This window comes from Equus quagga, chromosome 13 (assembly GCF_021613505.1).
Source record: "Equus quagga isolate Etosha38 chromosome 13, UCLA_HA_Equagga_1.0, whole genome shotgun sequence".
Taxonomy (NCBI): domain Eukaryota; kingdom Metazoa; phylum Chordata; class Mammalia; order Perissodactyla; family Equidae; genus Equus; species Equus quagga.
Window position 1 is genome coordinate 62,471,931 of NC_060279.1, and position 20,574 is coordinate 62,492,504.

The 20,574-nt window shown below is 46.0% G+C and overlaps 2 protein-coding genes across 4 annotated transcripts in view; one reads left to right on the plus strand and one right to left on the minus strand.

The window, feature by feature from the left end:
- Nucleotides 1-13,742, plus strand: part of NFATC3 (nuclear factor of activated T cells 3) — a 126,699-nt gene extending 112,957 nt beyond the window's left edge. The window contains exons 10-11 of one of the 2 annotated variants that reach the window (XM_046680915.1): nt 1,774-1,877; nt 10,847-10,976. In XM_046680915.1, coding sequence (XP_046536871.1) covers nt 1,774-1,874 — 101 coding nt within the window. In that variant the 3' untranslated portion in view covers nt 1,875-1,877; nt 10,847-10,976. Of the gene's footprint in view, nt 1-1,773; nt 1,878-10,846 lie in introns of both variants that reach the window. The other variant, XM_046680914.1, reaches the window with a different exon arrangement.
- ESRP2 (epithelial splicing regulatory protein 2) lies at nt 13,524-20,260 on the minus strand. Of its 2 annotated transcripts, none has more exons than XM_046680917.1 (15): nt 20,056-20,260; nt 19,839-19,967; nt 18,223-18,336; nt 17,996-18,110; nt 17,534-17,632; nt 17,258-17,312; nt 17,079-17,186; nt 16,871-17,003; nt 16,747-16,789; nt 16,280-16,581; nt 15,954-16,166; nt 15,649-15,847; nt 15,323-15,509; nt 14,844-15,009; nt 13,524-14,767 (listed from the first exon to the last, which is right to left on the minus strand). In XM_046680917.1, exons 1-15 carry the CDS (start codon nt 20,251-20,253, stop codon nt 14,678-14,680), a joined length of 2,151 nt encoding a protein of 716 aa, XP_046536873.1. In that variant the 5' UTR covers nt 20,254-20,260; the 3' UTR covers nt 13,524-14,677. The 2 variants fall into 2 exon arrangements, with proteins under 2 accessions (XP_046536873.1, XP_046536872.1); XM_046680916.1 differs by having other exon boundaries at nt 17,079-17,189.
- Nucleotides 20,261-20,574: the final 314 nt, after the last annotated feature.

Consider the following 20,574-nt stretch of genomic DNA (forward strand, 5'->3'; position numbering starts at 1 on the left):
GTGCTAATTCTTCCTTAAATGTTTGGTCACAGTTTTTGCAATAGAAAGAAATGAATCAAGTATTTTTTTAGAGCCATTAACAGAATTTTAAGGAACTAGAAAGATGTCTCCAGGAGTGCAGGTTTCCATAAGCACAATGTGAAATTACCACTGTGTGAGCCAACTCACAAAAGCTGCCAGTGTCAGTTGGGCTCCTTAGCTTTGTTCCTGGGCTTCTTCTAATTTATGTGGTGATTACCTGGAATCATGTGTTCTATACCCCCAAGTCTGTTTTAAGGATTCAGTTGTGGAGATTGGGCACCCTCAGAAAGGAAACTTTTGACATTATATCTTCAGTCGTTAAGCTACTTTGCACGTACTGTAGTCCTTAAATGGCTTCTGAAAACTAGGTGAGTAATCTCAAATTTAGTAATAAAAAAGCTTAAGGCAGGGACTGGCCTGGTGGTGCAGCGGTTAAGTTTGCAAGTTCCACTTTGGCAGCCCAGGGTTCACCGATTTCGGATCCCGGGTGTGGACATGGCACCGCTTTGGCAAGCCGTGCTGTGGAAGGTGTCCCACATATAAAAAAGTAGAGGAACATGGGCACGGATGTGAGCTCAGGGCCAGTCTTCCTCAGCAAAAAGAGGAGGATTGGCAGCAGATGTTAGCTCAGGGCTAATCTTCCTCAAAAAAAAAAAAGAAAGCTTGAGGCAGAAAAATTTTTCATAAGCACAAAGGATTTCTGGGTTTTGTGTTGCATTTTGTTTTGTTTTACCCCTTTAGTGAGGCTGCATTTTGCACTTGGCTCCTTCTTTGTTTTCCCTCCTTTATCTGTCTAAGACAAGGGTATTAACCACTGTTCACAGAGACTACATACAGATTCTTCTCTTCTAAGGTAAAATAAGCATTCTTCTAGAATCTAAAAGGTTAGGTCCTTTGTCGTTAGTTGTATGGCAAAGACCAAAAATAATTCCTTATAGGCCAAAGGAGAAGGCTTTGCCTCATTGTATTTTGGGCTCTTTAACTGGGGCATCTGAATGTGTCAGCCACTACCACAAAACTGACCAGTACAATGACTTTCAAACATTTTTGACAGCTTCCCACAATAAGAAGTAGACTTTATAGCATGACCCGATATATAACAAACAAAAACATATACACAACTAACTTGAAAGTCTCACAAACCAATTCTTAACCTTTATTGAAGAAAATGCAGCCTGCTGTCTTCTATTTTGTTCTATTTCTTTTTTTTTTAATTTAAATATTGAGTTCAACTCTCTGAAGTGATTTTATAACCTGCTAATGTTTATGAACTTTAGTTTAAAAATTATTCCTCCATGACCCCTAAAGTATTGTGTGTTTGTAGTTTTCTGGGCTACTACCTTTAGACATTTTGATTCTGTGGACTGAAGTAGAGTCTAGGAGTTTATATTTTTATTGAGTGCCCAGATAATTCTAATGTAGCCATAGATGAGCATTTGGGAACTACTAATAGATCTAATCTAATAAAAACTAGTTTATTTAAAACTCCCTTAAAATCGCTGAAAACCATCATTGTAACTTTTTGACTTATTGCCCTTTCAGTTTTAGAAAATAAATAAGCCGTTACCTAAAGTCTCTAGACTCCAATATTCATATTATGTAATAAAATGTTGGGAGCCATTTAATGTGGTGATTGACAGATAAAGGACAATTAAATTCTTCTTGATTATAGAAGAAAAACAGGTTGGGCTATAGTAGATTGTTACCCTCTGGTTTGTTCCATTCAGTATGATGTTGTCTTCTTTGACACAGACCAGTTTATGTCTGACTTGGAACACCAGCCATCAGGTTCAGCAAAGAAATGGCCTAACCACAGTGAGCTCTCATTTCCAGCTCCTTTCTGGAGAATCTAGAGGGTGAGTGTTGATTGAAATGTATCATTGTTTTTGTGTCCAAGTCTGGTATTTGCATGCAGTGGCTGGATTTGCATGTACTGCAGAGGAGAGGGTACACACTGGTACCTTCTTGGTAGGACCACTCATTATCTTTGGAGCTACACTGTGACTGCAAGACTCTGCTTTTTAACTCTAACCACACTCAGGCTCTCACACTTGTGCTTGTAATTTTAGTCTAGGTTTGAATAAAAGGCAAATGTTTAATTGGATTTATCAAACGAAAGCAGAGAGAGGCCCATCTGTATGAATCCTGTGGCTTGGGTGCTGAGTAAATTTGGTTGGTGATCAGGTCTGTAAGCCTACTCATTTCTGGTCAAGTACTCTAAGTTTTGATGTGAGGCAGTATGGGATGGAAATAACCAGGAAATTTTATCCATTTGCCAGAGGCAACCTGGATCATTGACCCTTGAGCCTACCCTGTAGGCCTATGTTTGCATTCCTGGTAGTTCATCTGGGGCTTCATTTGGAAGGAATCCATAGTAGAGTCAGTGTTTGTGAGGGAGGAGGGGCTAGGCCTCAGGCCTCTCTACCTTAGCAGCTGACCAGGAACACAGCCCTCTCTTACTGTCCCGCAGCTCCTTTCTTCAAAGACTCTCAAAGCCACTTAAGAAAGTATGTGATGGAAATTACAAATATACAAATTGTAATTCTCAAAATGCCATTTGAATTTCATTTTAATGAATTTAGATTTGGAAGGGGACTTAGAAATCATGTCCACTACCCAAATCTTTATTTTTAGGATACTGAAGCCTCCTGATCAGACAAGGCACCAAAACTCTGGCTTCTTCCAAAAGCCAGGCCTGCCCTGATCTCATATCATTCTTGTCTCTAATCATGAGAGAAGTAAAAGTGGCAGCTAAATTCCTTTGTATCTAAAACTCTCAGGAGAGTTATAACCAGAAGGATTTAAATGAATTTCCTCATATTATGGTTGAGAAAATCAGTTGAAGAAAGATTAAGTAAATTGCCCTGGTCACATCACAGCTGAACCAAGATTAAAGCTTATTTCTTCCAGCGTTTACTCCATTGCTCTTCCCTTATGTGAAGCAACAAGTTGATCACTAATGATCTGGGTAAGAAGTGTTTCTGTGAAGTAAGTGGATGACTAAGGAGTGAACAGGAGGTAAGAACATAGAAACAGCAGGCAGTTTAGATAACTCCTTTAAGATGTTAAGCAATGAAAGAAGAAATTAGTTGTAGAGGGCTGTGTAGGGTCTAGAGTTTTTAATTGTCTGCTTGCTTGCTTGTTTGAGATAGAGAGACTTACCTGTATTTAAGCAGTGATGAGAAGGATCCAGGAGGGGTGGTGGGTAGATTGATTAAAGAAATGGAAGAATGAAGAAAATTGATGGAGCGAGGTCTTGAAGAGGCAAGCATGTGGGGTCCATAGTGCAGATGGTAGAATGAGTCATGTGGATTTATGGCTTTGGAGCTCAGGTTTGGCCCCTAGAGATCATAGATTTGGGAGTCAAAAGTATATAGAAATGGACAAGATTATTCAGAGAAAATGTACAAAGTGAAAAAAATAAGGAAATGAACAGAATCTTCTGATAATCCTAAAAGTCTTCTGAATCCCACATCTTAACCCAAATTGAAAAGAAGCTTTTTTTCTTTTACATTTCAATTTTTGCTGATACAAAAGGGTACATGCTGATACTTGAATATATATTCAAGTACCTGTGTACTGTTTACTCAGCTGGAGATTTAATGTTTGTCTTTGTAGAATGTTTTGAGTTACAACCTTTCCTAGAGGAAATACCTGTATGACACTGAGTATAGCATCAGTCACGTACAGAAGAGGTTTCTTAAAAAGAAAGGACCCTTGGGGGCTGGCCTGGTGGCCTAGAGGTTAAGTTCTTGTGCTCTGCTTCAGTGGCCCAGGGTTTGCGAGTTTGGATCCTGAGCGTGGACCTATGCCCTGCTCATCAAGCCATGCTGTGGCAGCATCCCACATATAAAATAGAGGACTGTTACCACAGATGTTAGTTCAGTAATAATCTTCCTCAAGCAAAAAGAGGAAGATTGGCAACAGATGTCAGCTCAGGGCCACTCTTCCTCACCAAAAAAAAAAAAAAAAGAAGAAGAAGAAAGATAAAAGAAAGAACCCTTAAGAACCCTTAATAATAGGACTGATCTCCCCCTCAACCAGTTGTGGTGGGAAAAAAGTGTCATAATTTTTCTTTACTGTTATTAAAAGCTAATATTAAAAGTGAAGGATATCTTCTGATCATTGTGCATGTATTTTCAGTCTGTCCTGTAGTTGAAAGCTATCTATAGCTCAGGGTGAAATTTGAAATAACTTGGCTAAAAACTTGGCATTATAGGCCTTAAGCTGTTTGTCTTGGTACTTGTTTAAAATACTTAAAAAGTGTTTCTGTGTTACCTTTATGGTGGTCAGTTTTATTTTTGTTAATAATAAAAGCTAGGTTACTAGAATGGAGATCCAAAAATACAATGGCTTAACCACATTGGAAGTTTCTTTCCCACCTCATGGTAATTTAAAGATAAGGATTCTTTTCATTTCATTGTTCCTCTGTCACTCTAGATATTGTCAGAGCAGAGTCACCATTTTGACTAAGTCTTAGCCCAAAGCAAGGGGCCAGGGAAGGAAGGGAAGAGGTTATCGAGCAAGTGGTGAAGAGGATGCACACATCACTTTTGCGCACATTTCACTGGAGAAAACAGATCACATGGCCCTACTTAGCTATAAAAGGGAAGCTGGGAAATGTAGTCTATAGCTGGGTGGCCATGTGACTAGTTAAACTCAATTACTCGAGAAGAATGAGTTAGGACAGTTAGCAGTCTATCATAGATACCTTCTCAATTTTCAGGAACTTTTTTCTGTCCTTAGTCTGAGAAAGCAAATTAATTAGATTTTGATAAATGCAAATTAATTCTTCTGCTCATGCCATAAATAAGTGAATTCAATATTTCATGCATTTAGTTTAGATGGTGTTCTGTTTTTTTTCACAGATTGGCACCTGGGCTAACAACTGTTGCCAGTCTTCTTTTTTTCTGCTTTATTTCCCAAACCCCCCGTAGATAGTTGTATATCTTAGTTGCAGGTCCTTCTAGTTGTGGGATGTGGGACGCCGCCTCAACGTGGCCTGACGAGCGGTGCCATGTCCACGCCCAGGATCCGAACCCTGGGCTGCCGCAGCGGAGCGTGCGAACTTAACCACTCGGCCACGGGGCCGGCCCCTAGATGGTGTTCTTATAACTTATCAAATAATCTAAAAGTAAATCTTAGCAAAACTGTGCTAGATAACCATATAATATACCATAAAATAATACCAGATTTCTCATCCATTTAAAATCATTTCTGTTCCTTTACTTTGAAACTTCTCTTGTCTCTTCATTTCAAGGGAAATTCAGAAAATTATTGCACCTATATATAGCCTTCATTAAACAAAAATAACATCTCCATAAAATTGTTCTTGTGGAGAATGAATTATATACCTTTAATCTTGGATTGTAGGGAAGGGAAGAAAAGATGAAACTTTGATGAATGTTCATTGCAGGCTCAAGATGAAATAACATATATAAATACAAAAATCCCTTACAAAAATGCTCAAGATGCTCATATGGTAGTTATTAATGACCTTTGGGCTTTTGCATATATGACAGTGTGCATCTGCCTACTCCAGAGGCAGTGCCCTGGGTTACCCTGCTCCGCTCCACCTGATGGTGAGATTTCATACCCATACCATGCTTGTCAGCCCTAACTTTGGATCCTTAAGCATTGGAAATAGCTCTAAATAAGAGACCTCTTGTTACTCAAACACCTCATTCCTTTGTGTAGAAATAGCTTTCCTAGTGGACTGCATATCTGAATGTTGGATAAAAAAGTTGTTTTTTCTTATAGCAAATATTGTTGATGGCTCTGACTACTACTGTTGTGGTGGCACAGGCAATCCAGATGTTGGGGTAGTGGGAGTTGAGGATGATGGCTGCCACAACTGGGCCAAATGCTGTGACCTACATAACCTCTTAGCCTGGGTGTTGAGGGCTGTTGACTCTTGTTCGAAGCTTTTAATTTACTTTACTCTTTAAAGGGGGTAAATGATAAAATTGTACAGTAGTGGCATAAACGACTCTTTATGCCCTTAAATTGGTGAAAAAAATAAAGCTAGCTCATATATTTTGTGGACTAGAGTTTAAATAAATCAGTAAATTCATGCATATATACATTCAAAAGGAAGTGAAAATGAAATTGCAACCATTAATATTTTTAAGAAATAAGTATTGTGTTTATCAAGATTGCTAATGATTTATGTATAAATTACATCATAGATTTGTTTACTAGTAATAATTTAACTTGCTTAGTTGAATTTTGCCCAGTTACGGTAGAAAGATATCTCAGGAATCAATAGGTGGGAACCCGAACTCAGATCCCTCAGCATAAGGGAGAAGTGAGGGGCAAAAGAGAGCAGAGGACTTGTATACTACACTATGCTCAAGTTATTGCTAAAGGACAGTGGAAGTACTGCTTTGTGGGAAGCAGTTTGTTGAGTCCTTTGTTGAAAAGACTGCTTTGTTGCAGTTCTGACTCCCCTGTCCTAAAATTCATATTCACTATTCACCTGTAGCGATCATTTGAGCATAATTTTTGTTGTTACTTTTCCAAGTCCCCAAATTATATTAAAGATTCAGTTGGAAAGTAATTTTATTCAGCACTCAATATGTACCAAGCACTAAGGATTCCATGGAGAACAAGATAGACAAGGTCCCTGCCCTATTGGAACTTAAATCTACTGACTAATTATTATGTATTAATATTATGTATTAAAGTATATTTGAATGTAGTCAGCTTGAGTGCTTTTTTGTGAAAAATCTTCTGGGCTTTATCATAGTCTTAAAATCCTAAACTGTTAAGAACCTTCCAGGTTGCTTCAGCTAAGTGTGGTTAGGCACAGCAGGCAAAAGAACAGCAGAACTTTGGTAAAGGGGAGCAGAAATAACTCAGCTTCAGTTAGACTTTTGCCATAAACAACACCACCTGGCTACTTCAGAAAATGATGTGTTCATCCTTATCATCAAAGTATATTTCGTAAGTGGGTAGAGAATGCTAGATATAGACCCTTATCCTCAAGAAAATGTAAGCATTGACTTGCTCATAAAGACACAGGAAAACAACACATCATGTGGTTTTTTATGACGATGTCACCATTTTTAATCACCTTATAGTTTTAAAACTTGAACGAGATAAGAATTGAATAAGGTGGGTTTCATGGTAGCCTGAAACATCTTTGAATTTACCATCTTTGGAAACTAAGTGATAGGAAAAGATGAACTTGAATGTGAGCTGGGTTCTTACTTTTATATTTGGCTTTTTGCCATTGCTATGAGACCTGTCTAAAATAGACACTGTCTTAATTAAAATCATATCCATGTGTTAGTCTTAATAACTCTGGTCCCCTTCCTCCTCCACTACCTACTGAACTTTCAGTGTACTAGTTTCAAATAGCTTCCAAGTAATTGTATTGAATTAGGATCCATTTATTGTTATCAGAAATTGATGTTTCCTCAAGTGGTAAGATCCTTGCCCTTCAGGAGCTTACAGCCTGTTTGAAAGACAGATAATGATACCTACTGATAATCTAATGTGTTGAGTAATATTAGAGGGCATGCACAGAGATCATGGGCCATCCTTGTGCTGCCTCTTAACATGAGACTAGCCCATAGACCCACCCATGGAATTCACACTCAAAACACTGTTCCTTGCTTCTTATGTGGCTTGGAGCAACAGAGGTCCCAAGGGCTGCCTTCTCTATTTATGTCCCCTTTATATTCTCATTCTATATACTATATAAGAGGGTTTTTTTAAATCTCTATTATACCTATGAGGAAACTGGAAGAGAAAATGTATTGTCATGCAAAGCATTTTCATAACTTTTCATTTGTATAGAACTATTCCAGTGAGTTATTTCTAGCGGTCAAGTGTAGGTTTAGATTAATTCCATCCTTCTTTGCAAACCATCATGAACAGTCAATAAGTCCTAGCCTGGCAAATTTACTTAAAAAGCATCCTCTATCTGACAAAGACCTTCATAACTTTGTACCAGTGACCTTCAAAAATTGGACTCAATGAGTGATTATTAGCCTGCCAGCACTGATTAATCTTCACCCTTTTGTAACTAGATTCCTTTAGCTTCCAGTCTCTACTACTTTACTATTCGATATTAGATACTAACTACAGTTCAGCCAAATCTTCATCCCTCATTTCTTTGCCCTTCTGAGTGCCCTTTGAAAATTTGTCTGTTGATATAAAGCCATAGATGTCTACAGTTGAAAGAGATCTTACTAGTTTAACACCATCATTGTATAGATAAGGAAATGGAGTCTTAGATATGTGAAATAATTTCTCCAAGGACACACATGGCGTTAGTGGCAGGGCATGTATTCAAAGCAAACCTAATTTCTAGACCACCCCTCTGCTTACATATTTGCTTTCCCAGGTCCTATCTTCTTAGAGCACAGTGCTACTCCCCTGACTCATTGCCTTCTGCTCTCTGTTGGAACTGTAAAACTTCCAGGTCTCTAGTATGAAGATGCCTAAATCTCTTCTTGCTCTGACTATTCACTGTAGTCTCTTGCCTGCAGGATTTTTCCATTTGGATATTCTAATTTCCAATTCCAATTCCAGACCTAACCTACCACCTTTGTCTAAATTCCTCCTTATTAGTTTATTTCCAGTAGCGACAGCACCATTCTTCCTAGACTCAAAACCTTGGTGGTGGTGGTGAATCAGTTTTTCTTTCCTCTCTCTGTCTTCTTACTATGACCACACTCACTCTCCATCCCCCGGTATCATCACTTTTCATTTTCTTTGTCTAAATGATTTCTCTTCTCTACTCTTTTGGCTTCCAAGAAGTGACAGATGTTTTGAAACTGATTCCACTATTAACTAAGCAAATTATGTGACCTGTCAAAGCCTCAGTTAACTGATCTGTAAAGTAGGGTAATAGTAGTGATCTTAAAATGTTACGAAGATTAATTGAAATAAGATACAAAAGTTCAGTTGTAAAGTCTAACCCATAGATGCTCAATAAATATTTGTGGAATGAATAAATGTTAGTTCCCTTCTCCTTATAGCCATAACGAGTATATGAGTTTGAAGAATTTTCTTTCTTAACTACCTAAAAGATTCTTAACTACCTAAAAGATTCTTAACTATAAAAGATTAGATGTTAATACTTGAAGATTTTTTTAAACTATTGTTAGCGTCTCCTTTGCTCTATGATCACATCAAATTCTAACATAGAATTTTTTTTGTCTCGGTCTATTTTTGTTTATAACAGCTGCATTGAGATATAATTAACTACTATAAAATTCACCCCTGAAAATATACAATTCATTGGTTTTTAGTATAATCATGGAGTTGTGCAACCATCACCACTATCTAATTTTAAAACATTTTCATTACTCCAAAAAGAAATCTCATAACTGTTCATAGTCATTCCCCATTCCTTCATTCCTGTAAACTCCTGGCAACCACCTGCCTATTTTCTGTCTGCATGGATTGGCCTGTTGTGGTCAGTTTATACAAATGGAACCAAACAATTATGACCTTTTGTGTCTGGCTTCTTTTGCTTAGCATAATGTTTCAAGGTTCATGCATATTGTAGCATGTATTAGAACTTCATTCCGTTTTAAGGCTGAATAATGCTCACTGTATAGATAGACCATATTTTGTTTATCCATTCATCACTTGGTAGACATTACGTTATTTCTCTTTTGGAGCTATTATGAATAATGCTTCTATGAACATTCAAATACAAGTTCTTATGTGATATATATGCTTTTCACTTCTCTTGAGAATATACCTAGGAGTGGAATTAGTATAGAATCTTTAGTTTATAAAGCAAAGAAATTTCATTCCAGAGCAGAGTTCTCATGGTGGGAGAACTAAAGGTTCTTATTTGGGGTGTTCCCTTCTGTATTAGTTCCTTAAGATGGAAATTCTTTGCACTGGACTTCACAGAACGCTATGCTTTCTGAAGTGCTTGGCACATCATAGAAACCAACAGAAAAGCAAGAGCCTTTTCTGAAAGGATCAGAAACAATACAAATGCCCCACATAATAAAAGATGCTTATATTAGCATAGGGTAGCAAAATAAGCCCCAAATCTCAATTGTTGACTCTCACTAAAGCATTTATTTTCATTCACTTTATATGCAAGGTGCACTGCAGGAATCAGAGAGGGAAAACTCTCCTAAAAGGATAAATTAAGGAAAAGTTAGATTAATGTGAACACATTTCAAAAGTATCCTATCTTCTGCTAGAACATGAGCGTTTAGAGTGAGGATAAGAATGTTTCTCTTGGGGCTGGCCCGGTGGCACAGCGATTAAGTTTGCACGTTCCGCTTCTTGGTGGCCCGGGGTTCACCAGTTCGGGTCCCGGATGCGGACATGGCAATGCTTGGCTAAGCCCTGCTGTGGTAGGCGTCCCACGTATAAAGTAGAGGAAGATGGGCACGGATGTTAGCTCAGGGCCAGGCTTCCTCAGCAAAAAAAAGAGGAGGGCTGGCAGTATAGTTAGCTCAGGGCTAATCTTCCTCCCCCCCAAAAAAAGAGAGAGAGAACCTTCCCTCAGTGCAGTTGAGTTTAATCTCTCTTCCCTATTGTAATAGCCTTGAATAAAGACTTGCCTTTAAAAAAAAAAAAAAGAATGTTTCTCTGTTCTCTCAGCCATCCCCCTTCCCAACTCAAACTGAACTGAAAGAGAGAGAGAGAAAGAGAGATCTGGAAGAGCTTATGGCATGATGTTTCCATTCAGGTCAGGAGCAGCAGGCTTCAAGCAATGCCTTTACCTTTATAGAAAGCCATGGAAAGGGAAAAAATGTCTTTGAAGTAGAGCTCAGCATTGAGCATCATTTGGTCAGTCATGCAGAGGTCACTAATCACTCTCCCTTTTCTTGTTTTTCAGTGAACGAGATAATTGGGAGAGACATGTCCCAGATTTCTGTTTCCCAAGGAACAGGAGCGAGCAGGCAGGCTCCCCTCCCAGGTCCCGATTCCCTGGATTTAGGAAGATCCGACGGGCTCTGACAGTGCTCACTGCAGCCTTGTGTCCACCACCACGTACTTCTCAGCACGTTTCTATCTTTGGACCTTAGGTTTCCAACTCTGTGGCCTTCAGGACTGGTGCCAGGAGTTGGGATCACCTTATGTGGGGAAAGCAGCATTCTTTCACCTCAGGCCTTGGATAGATTTTGTAAAAGAATAGGAGCAGCATAGGCTGTTTGAGCTTTGGGGTAATGAGCTTTGCTTTTTATATTTAAATAGGATACTTTTATATGATGGGTGCTTTGAGTGTGAATGCAGCAGGCTGTCCATTTCAGAGGTGCTGCTTTTGCAGGTGACCTGGTTGCTTAGCTAGGATTGGTGATTTGTACTGCTTTATGGTCATCTGAAGGACCCTTTAGCTTTTATGATATTTTTAAAATAGGAACTTTTGATAAAACCTTCCAGAGGCAAACATAAAAGAAAAAAAAATTGCCCTAAGCCCACACCTATGCCTCAGAAACTCAGCATGTGTCTTGAAGCCTTTCATAGATTTATAGGAAATAAAGCCAAATGTAGCTCATACCTCTTTATAAAAGTAAACTGTTAGATAAAATGAGAAGAGACCATTCCAATCACTGAAGTGTTGGAATATAAAATGACATTCCAGAGCATAGCCTTTTGTAACTTTCTAGGTAATCTTCCTGCAGTCTCTCCATACTGACTCCATGTTGAAATTGCTTTTTTCCCTCAGGGCCTTGGGTAAGATAGCTACAGGTAAGGTGACTTTGAAAGGTTGGGTTTTTAGCTTGGTAGCTTTAATTTCTTGCCATCCTACAAACAAGTAGGCTGTGGAGTGCTCTTCCCTTTTGTGTCCTCTGGTCCCACACCTTTTACAAGTAGGAGCATCTGTGTTTGGCTGCTCTCTAATCTTTGAAGCCACAGTCTCATGATGGTTTAGGCAAATTTGCTGATTCTGACTTGTCTCTAGAGGCCAGGCTGTGTCAGAAGCTAAGCATAAACAAGCTATGCTTCAGGACAGGAAGAGAGAAAATGCAGGACTCCAGATGGGAAGCTTTTAAGATTCACACTGGTATGGAAGGCTTATCCTTCATTCTGTTTACAGCCTAAAATGATTCTGGCTTACCCTGTCCCATCTACGTGGCCTAAAAACCAGCCTTTTCCCAGAAAGGCTTTGAGGCAAGTCCAAAAGTGAGGTAGCATCATAGACCTGACCCTGCACACCAAAGATGCTCTGGTGCTGCTGCTGGTGATGCTGGTGCCCAAGGCTGGGACCAGCAAGAAACTCCAGCCTGCTGTCTACCAAAGGAGGTACCCAAGTTGGGTACTGTTTTTCAAACCCTGCCCTTATCCCTCCCCTTAAAGGGATTAGTTACCTGTTCCAAGGCCTGGGCCTATTTCAAAGCCTCTGAAGTTTGCAGTATGTTTTCAAATGAAATGATGTACTTTCATTTATTCAGAAAGCAAATTTTTTGAGTGCCTACATGTGAGATAGTGTGCTGGGCTTGTCAAAGGTTTGACGCTGTTATTCCAGGGGATTGTGGGTCCTGGATGCCAGGACTCTCTAGTGAGGCCTGGGTGGAAGAAGCCGGCTTATTGCCCACCACCTCTAGTCAACCAGGTAGGAGCTCTTGACCCAGGATGAGAAAGTATAGTCTTTTTTTTCTTTAAACCTTCATGTTTTAGATTTCTCCCCTAAAACTAGTTAGAGAAAAATGTCTATGTATCCTTCAGCAAATCACTCTGGTCCCTCTTGGAGCTAGGTGTTTTCATATTTTCTTTGAAAGTGAGTTTTGTGTCACAGAGTGTGGATAGTGAGATTTGCTTCAGAGCCTATGGTTGGAAGCCCACAGCTTACCTTGGAGGGGTTGTGGGAAGCTGGCCCCTGAGATGAAGTTCCAGAGAGCTGGCCAGACTTGCCTCCACCCTCTTGTCCCGGGGGTAGCTGCCTCATATGAGGTTCTTGCGAGAGTTCCCCTTGCAAGACCCTTTGGGGGTTGCTCTGCTGCCCTCAAGAATAAAAGCCTCTATGATCCAGAGTTGCTATGCACCAAATTTTGATGCCTTTTAAATACCTTGATGCCTGTAGCACTAGAAATGCTTTCCCATTTAAAATAAAAATTAAATTTTAAAATAGAGCATTGTATACTATGTAAGCAGTTTTGTATCAGCTTTGTAAAAGTCAATTATTTTTTGGCTTTGTAGATAAAGACAAACTTTTGTGCAACATAGTGGTGTTAAAGCACACATTCATTGGACTATGCAAATTGATTTCTAGTAGCAGCACTGAGCAACTGGGCATGTGCTCATACCTCCCCCTTTGGCCTCCAACCTCTACTAGATCTTGGGTTGAGGAATGGGATGAACAGCCTTCTGCTTACTGGAGATGCAGAGAAACATGGCTGAAAACAGCTTTAAAAGTAACAGATGTCTTCAGGTTCGTGTGTGGTGCTGTTGCCTGGGGTGCAGCCCACCCTCGCCCAGGGCTAGGCACTATCACCAGAGCTCTACTGTGTCTGGCTGTGAAGCTCTGTTTTTGATACTCAGAACAGATGATCATCTTTAAGGCTCAGAAGGGCTCAAGTTGAAACCTTGTATTTTATAAAATGGATGATGTTCAGTTAAGGAACTGGTTCTCAGTTATGTTTACAGCACTTGGGATTGTGTTTTCTTGTACATTTTGTATTTTAAAACCTTTTAAAGGAGTACAGTACTCCTTACACAAATACAAAGGGAAGAGCCAGCAATTCAGGTTCCTCAGTTACAGTGCTGAAATAAATGGTGACAAGTCAACAGTTTCCTTGAAATCTGCCTGAGTTTTCCTCCGCCTGGGGCTGGTGTGGAGCCCCTCACGGGGGCGGGGGGGGGGGGGGGGGGGGGCTAAGGGCACTTTGCCTTTAAAGTCTACTTGGTTAGGAACCTTTGTTTATTTTACAGAGGAGAGGGTAGAGTTCCAAATTCCTTTTGAAGCCTCACTTCTGCACCCTCTAATGGGTGCAAAGGACATCCCCATGGTGTCTGCTGAGTTCAGGACAACTGGCCTGCCCAAGGTGTGCATAAAAAGTAGGCAGAAAGTCCCCTCTTAAAATTCAAGCCTGAGTTTTTTGTGTGAGGACCTCCTGCCCCCTAGTGTCCTATGGGGATACTGCAGTACAGTCCGTCAGAATAGCCTGTGATTTTGCCATCTGATATTCCTGGTGCCAAGCTGAAGGCAGGCTAGCACCCCTGGCACAACATGGCCTCCAAGGTCCAAGTATCCTGGGAGCTTGGACTAGTGCTCTCTGCCTTCCTGCCCACCACCAGAAGGGACAGGGGAAGAAGAACATTGGGATCTTTACTCAGAAGCTCCCAGGAGTCATACACTGAAGGCATCAGGGCTTAGATTTTAAAAAAGAAAGCAAGCCTGCTCCACAGAATCTGTGGGCATGGGTCATAGCCAGCACAGACCAAAGGGTCTCTGGGTGCTACTCAGGAGGCCCAGATCAGGCCATCAGGAGCAGGGTAGCACCATTCCAACCTCAGCCCTGCATGTAGGATCCAGCCATCATCTTTGGGGTGAACAGGCAGAGCAATAAATGAGGAATGGAGCTGGGACTTGAGCTCCTCTGGGTGCCTTCTGAGAGCTTTGACAAGCCAAAAAGAAGCCACCAGGTTGAGAGCGCTGGTTCTCTGGACGCAGGAGAGACATGCTAGCTGAAGACATCAGCCAGCTTTTACCTCCTGGCTCCCTTACCTACAAACACACCCACTCTTTGGGGGCCTGTAGCACAGTGCGAGGTGGGTCACCGACAGGCATCAGACTGGTGTAGTCATCAGGGGCTAGCTGCAGAAGGGACAGAGATTTAGGGCAGGAAGCTCCAAGCTGAGCCAGGTCCCCAAGCCCTCCAGCCACACCTCACCTGGTAGGCCTGGAAGACGCTGAGCAGATCCTTCACACCAGCTGTGTATGGGACACCCTGCATACGGACCAGGGCTCCCGGCTGGGACAACACTGAGGTGGGAGCAGAGGCCAGGGCAGCAGGGGGCGTGGTGAGGTAGCCCACAGTGGTGGGAGAAACTGGGGGGCTAGGGTGGAAGAGGCAGGGGTTCACTAGTGCAGTCCCACCCATGGCCTAGACCAAGACCTGCCTTCTTCTTCCCTCGCCTCTGCCATTTACTTAGTTCACTTCCTTCTCCCTAAAACCCGTATCTCTACAGTCATCTCCATTCTAGTTTATAGATGGCATCAGCCAGCCCACACCTGTCACTCCCTCATCGTCTCAGAATAAAGTCCAAACTCCAACAGACCTTGGGTTATCTGGCCCAGGAAGGGGATCATGACCCTCCCCCAAACCAGGATAAGGGGCAAGACTGTCGAGTTCTCTTAGCAGCAGGGTACCTGGGGTAGTAAGCTGTATAGTTCATGTAGAGTTGAGTGGCTGGCCCTGGGTAATAAGCAACAGGGGTGGGGGCAGCAGGCACCCTGGCAGCAGGGAGCAGTGCTGAAGAGGAATATAGAGCTGCCGTCTCGGTGGGAATGAGTGTTGGGGTGGCCTGGAAGGTGGCGAAGGCAGGTGGTGAAAGACCTAGAGGCAGAAGTAGAGAGTGCATCTGCAGGGAGCCCAGCATTGCCCTGGGTGGGGCAGCCAGAAAGGAGTTCCCACTATAGAAACTGGGAACTGGCCCCCACATGCTTCCTCCTTCCCCAGCCCCTGGTACACTCACAGGGCAGCTTGCAAGGCGGAGGGGACATGCCACTGCGGCCCAAGGTGCCCCCCATTAGCACACGGCTCATCTCATCTGTGGAGCAGGGGACCACCTCCACGTAACGTTCCTTCATGACTTTCTTATGGCAACGCTGAGCAGCACCTAGGGCTCGCTCTGCTGATGTCATCTGGATGAAGGCATCTCCTGATGGCCGGCCCTGTGCACACTGTCTTGTAAGCAGTCTGTCATGTGCAAGAGGGCCTCACTCCCAACCATATACCCTTCCCTAAATATGTGTGTCCCCCTACTGGCAACAGCCTCACCTGCTGGTTGAGCACCATGTGCACACCATGGGGTTGGATGTCAGCTGCTGCCTCTCCTAGAAAGCTCAGGATATCTTCAATGGTGGCTGTGTAGGGCAGGCCTCGAAGGCGTACACAATCTCTCTCCGTCCCAGCTGCCAGTGGGAAGGGGATGGGCAGCAGTGGAGCAGTCACTGTGGGAAGGAGTGGGCTGGATGCATAGCGGTTCAGGACCTAGTAAGGAAGGCAGCAACAGGCTGATCATGCCAAGTATGGTGGGGCCACAGGGCATGGAAGGGGCACCCTGAAGAAGCACTTGGGGGATGGGGGAAGCCCTAGGTGCTCACCTGCTGCACCTCGGCTGCAGTGCTCCGGAAGAGTTCAATGTATCGCTTACCCAGCATGCCCTTGTGCCTGCGCAGTGCAGCCTGTGCCAGCTCTTCACAGGCAAAGAGGGCAAAGGCATCACCAGTGGGCCGGCCGTCAGGGTGGCGCACAAAGAGCAGTCCATCAGCACCCCCAGTCACTGGGCATTCTGGTCCCAGGAAGCCTAACACGTCTGCTGGCCCAGCCGAGAAGGGCAGTCCCCGCAACCGCAGGATCACTTGGTCTTCCCGTGACAGGAAACGAGCCACCTCTAGTGATGTGCCTTGGTGGGGGCGATGGGAGTCAGCATGGAAATCACCCACTGACTTAATTTGTGCCCTTCCAAATACCCACCCACACCTGGCACACAGGAGAGCAGAAAAGCAAGGGGCAATGGGACACAGACCAAGAACCAGGGGTAGCTACACATGTTTGGAAGCACACTCACCCCCTGCGATCTTTACAAATTCTTCTCCTGTTGCTTTATATACCTGTGGTATGGCATATACCATGAGTCTCAGGCCTGCCCAGCCTCAGCTCTGCCCTGCTCCACTCCCAGCCCAAAGCCCTACCTCAATATAGCGGACACCCATGTGGTGCTTGTGTCTCTGCAGCGCTAGGTCCCGCTGCTCGCTGTCCACAAAGTGGATGAGGGCCTCACCATTTCTGCGGCCCTGGGCGTTGAGGCAGAGTGCTACACCACCCCTGTGGAGCCAGTGCTGTGTTAGTACCTCCTGGGTAGGCCTGCCCTCCTGGGCCCACCCGTCCTGTCGTACTCACCTGGCAATGTTGAGCCCTTTAAAGAAGCGAGCCACGTCCTGGTCTGATGACTGCCAGGGCAGGCCACGAGCCCGAACCACAGTCTCACTGTCCACCACGTCAGCCTTGCTGCTGTGGGGCAGGGCAAAAGGTCAGAGTTGTCCAGCTGTTGTCACCCCCACCCCTGCCCCCACACTCACCAAGGCCCTGTTTCATATTTCTGCTTTACCACCTCGGGCTTCGAAAACAATTGACCTGAGAGGAGATGGCATTGGGGTCAGCAGGGTCTGGTGGAGGGGGGTCTCCCCACCAAGCTCTGCAAAAAGAGGACAGTTGAGGGGGATAAGGAAGTGACAAAGGGGCTTCCACTTTGAGGTCTCTCAGAGAAGGTAACGAGTGGGGAAAGGAATTTTGAGGAAATAATAAGCATTCACCCTGCCCTGAGAGCAGGTGACAGGTGGTGAGGGGAACCTTACCACTGGGCCCTTCCATCAGGTGGAGGATGACAGCTACCATTGTCTTCACTTCCCAGACCCCAAAGTCATCCTCTGTGGCATCTGTCTCCAGCCCCAAGTCTATGAGCAGAGAAATAACAATGAGGAAATCCCAGCATGAGAGGCCCTGGGGCAACCAGCATGAGCACTAATCCTGGTCCCACCTAAGCCCAAGTTCCCTACATAGACACATGGAGAATCCCAGCAAACACATGTTTTGGCCCAGTTCATGTATGCCCTTAGAGATCCCCAGCCCAGGCGTATGTTGACATGTGCCCACATTCCAAACGCACCCCAGCACAGGCGGAAGAGACATGTGCACTGAAGGACTCAGCAGAGAATGTAAACTTGCAGTGTGTTCACATATCCCATCAGCATATGAATACTCAGACACATACAGCCCACAGCCATCCCTCCACCCTAACCCTGCTGGGTCACAGATACCCTGTGCCATGGTGGCCACAGTGAGGTCCCTGGCACGGCGGGAACTTGGGTGCTGCACGTGGAACTCTCTGCGGAGGTCGTAGAAGGAGAAGAAGGTGTCCGGGAGCACCAGGTTCTGGGGGCACATGGGAGTGGGGATGAATGGGGGGAACTGAGCTTCCCTGCCCACCCCTATGAGAGTGGGGGTCCTGGGAACCCTACCCCCTGTTGTGCCCTCAGTGGCATACCTTCCTGGAGGCCTCAGGGTGCAGGACCTGTCGCAGCAGCTGCTGCCCATCAGTGCAGAGCATGTAGGGGCCCCCGCCCAGCAGAGCCACATCCCCGCTCACCAGCTGTGAGAACTGGGGATAGGGGGTGGGGAGAGAGACAGACACAGACTCACAGCTGGGCGGACAGGAGGAGGGAGCATGCAGTCTGCAAAGCTGGTTCAGCCAGATGTTCAGCCCTACCCTGCCTGGGTAGGAGGTGGCCACACCTGTTGCGCCTGGCTCCATGTCCCCCCTTCTCCCCCAGTTCACCCTCACCTTCTCCAGGCCAAATGGAGGCAGTCACATATCACCCAAGCCCCCATCACACACACTTGAGAAGTCTGGAGTGGGGCCAGAGCAAACACCTGGTGGAGTGGGACAAGCAGGTGGGAAGGGGCGGGGCAAAGCAGGTTAAACCTGTCCCTGACCAGGCACCACCCTCAGACAGGTGGGGGAGACCCAGTCCTGCCTAAGGCCCTGCCAGCTCATGGTCAACGGCAGCCCCGCCTCTAAGTCTGACCAACCCAGGAGCAGAGAAACTCCAAGGACAGAACTCCACACCTGGTCGCCAGAAGCGGTGTGAGCTTTGACCCACACCCTATCGACCGGCTGGCACTGAGCTGTTTGCTCATAGAGGGGGTGGCCCTCCTGAAGCTGTCCAGCCCCTCCTCCAGCCTCCATCCCTAATGGAGAACAGGTATAAGCACTAAGCATAAGCCTAAGAACCTACCCCCAGCAACTATACAATCTGAGGCTGGCAGAGCAAGGCAACCCAGGTCTCCTTCCGCACACTCCCCAAGTAGTGCCTAGCCTGGGAACCCTTCTGGCCAGACTCAGGTCTTTGTGCCTCCATTTCCCGATCGGGAACCACCAGAGTTGTTGTAAGATGAAAGAATTTGTGCGTGTAAAGCACTTACACTCATTACTCTCAAGAGTCAGGCACAGGGTGATCACAGTAATGAAGATAAGAAAAAGAAAACAGCAATGGAACCGCCTCCCACTTGAGCCAGGGCCAGGAGGCACCCTAGGCCTTTGCAGTCAGGAGGCAGGTAGCCTCCAGGCGGGGTCCGGACAGCGCCCACCCCTGGACAGACGGCCGAGACAGGCCTAGACGAGCAGCTTACACCTGGCGGCGTCTGCCTCTGGGGCAGACACCGCCCTACACCCCCGCTTCAGCGTCTCCCGGGCGGGTGGGTGGACCGAGGACACAGGCGGCAGGGACCATGACTTATGGCCAAGTCCAGGCCCCTCGGCCCTTTCGGCTTCCGGCTGCTTTTCTGGGAGACCTGGCGGGTCAGGTTCCCAGAGGCGTCAGCCTCGCTCCCTCCCCGGCCGGGGACTCTTAGGGGTCTCGCAGCCTCCATCCCCAACCCCTCAGTAGGAGTGGATCCCTGGAAAGGCTGAAAAGACGCCCCCAGGAATGGTCGGCACAGGCGGACACACGCACACACGAGTCGCGGAAAGTTTCAAACAGCAGGAACCCGTCCTACTGCCCGGGCCAGCTGGTCGCGGTGCGCCAGGCCTGCTTCCTCTCCCGCCGAGAAATGTCCCAGCGGCCCGGCCGTGCCTCCAGTCACCCCGGCCCCGGCGCTCACCTGCTGCAACACCTTGTCCAGTGGCTCGGCCCGCGCCAGACTGTCGGCGCTCAAGCCGCTCGCCTCGCGGCACTGCGGGCTCAGTGCAGCCGCTTCGGCGCGAACCAGTGACTTGTGCAACGTTCCCACCTGCGAGCGGCGGGGGAAACCGATCAACCACTGCGCCCCTCGGATCCTGAAGCTCCCTGGGGACCCCACCGCCCCCTTTCCACCCTACCTGGCGGCTCCGAGGCTCCACCACTTGCCAGACTAGGAGGATTAAGTCGGTCTCGTCGGAGCCCAGGTCTGGCCCCAGCGCACCGGCCGTGGCCCCGAACAGTACGACCAGGGGTCTAGGGCCGGGGAGGGGGGCGGCGGCGGAGTCTGAGGCGGGGTGCGAACCCGGGGGCGGTGGCTGGGGTGGCGGCGGAGTCATGGCCGCGGAGTAAGGGGGCGCTCGGCCAGACACACGCGGGACCGACGAGGCGCACGCACGCACCGACCGACGGCAGACGCGGATCAGGTTGGGCGGGACACCGTGTGTCGGGGGCGGCACCTGCGGCCTGGCTGCCGCAGTGGGCGCTGCTGAGACCCGCCCGCAGCGCCCCGCAGGGCGGGGCGGCTACTGGCCCCCGCCCTCTCTGGGCGAGTTACCTGTCGGCTCTGTCGGTCACGTGACCGGGGCGGCCCCAGGAACCGTGGGGGAGGGCCGCTAGAACCTAGCCCAGGACATGCGGGCCCACATGCCCGGCCTGGG

Bases quoted from the DNA above. Each gene is read 5' to 3' on its own strand.
- ESRP2 (XM_046680916.1), bottom strand. From the start codon at position 20,253: ATGACTCCGCCGCCACCCCAGCCACCGCCCCCGGGTTCGCACCCCGCC. The intron at 18,111-18,222 runs GTATGCCACTGA...ATGTGCCCCCAG, and splicing joins ACCCTGAGGCCTCCAGGAAG to AACCTGGTGCTCCCGGACAC. The intron at 17,004-17,078 runs GTGAGTACGACA...CTGGCTCCACAG, and splicing joins AAAGGGCTCAACATTGCCAG to GGGTGGTGTAGCACTCTGCC.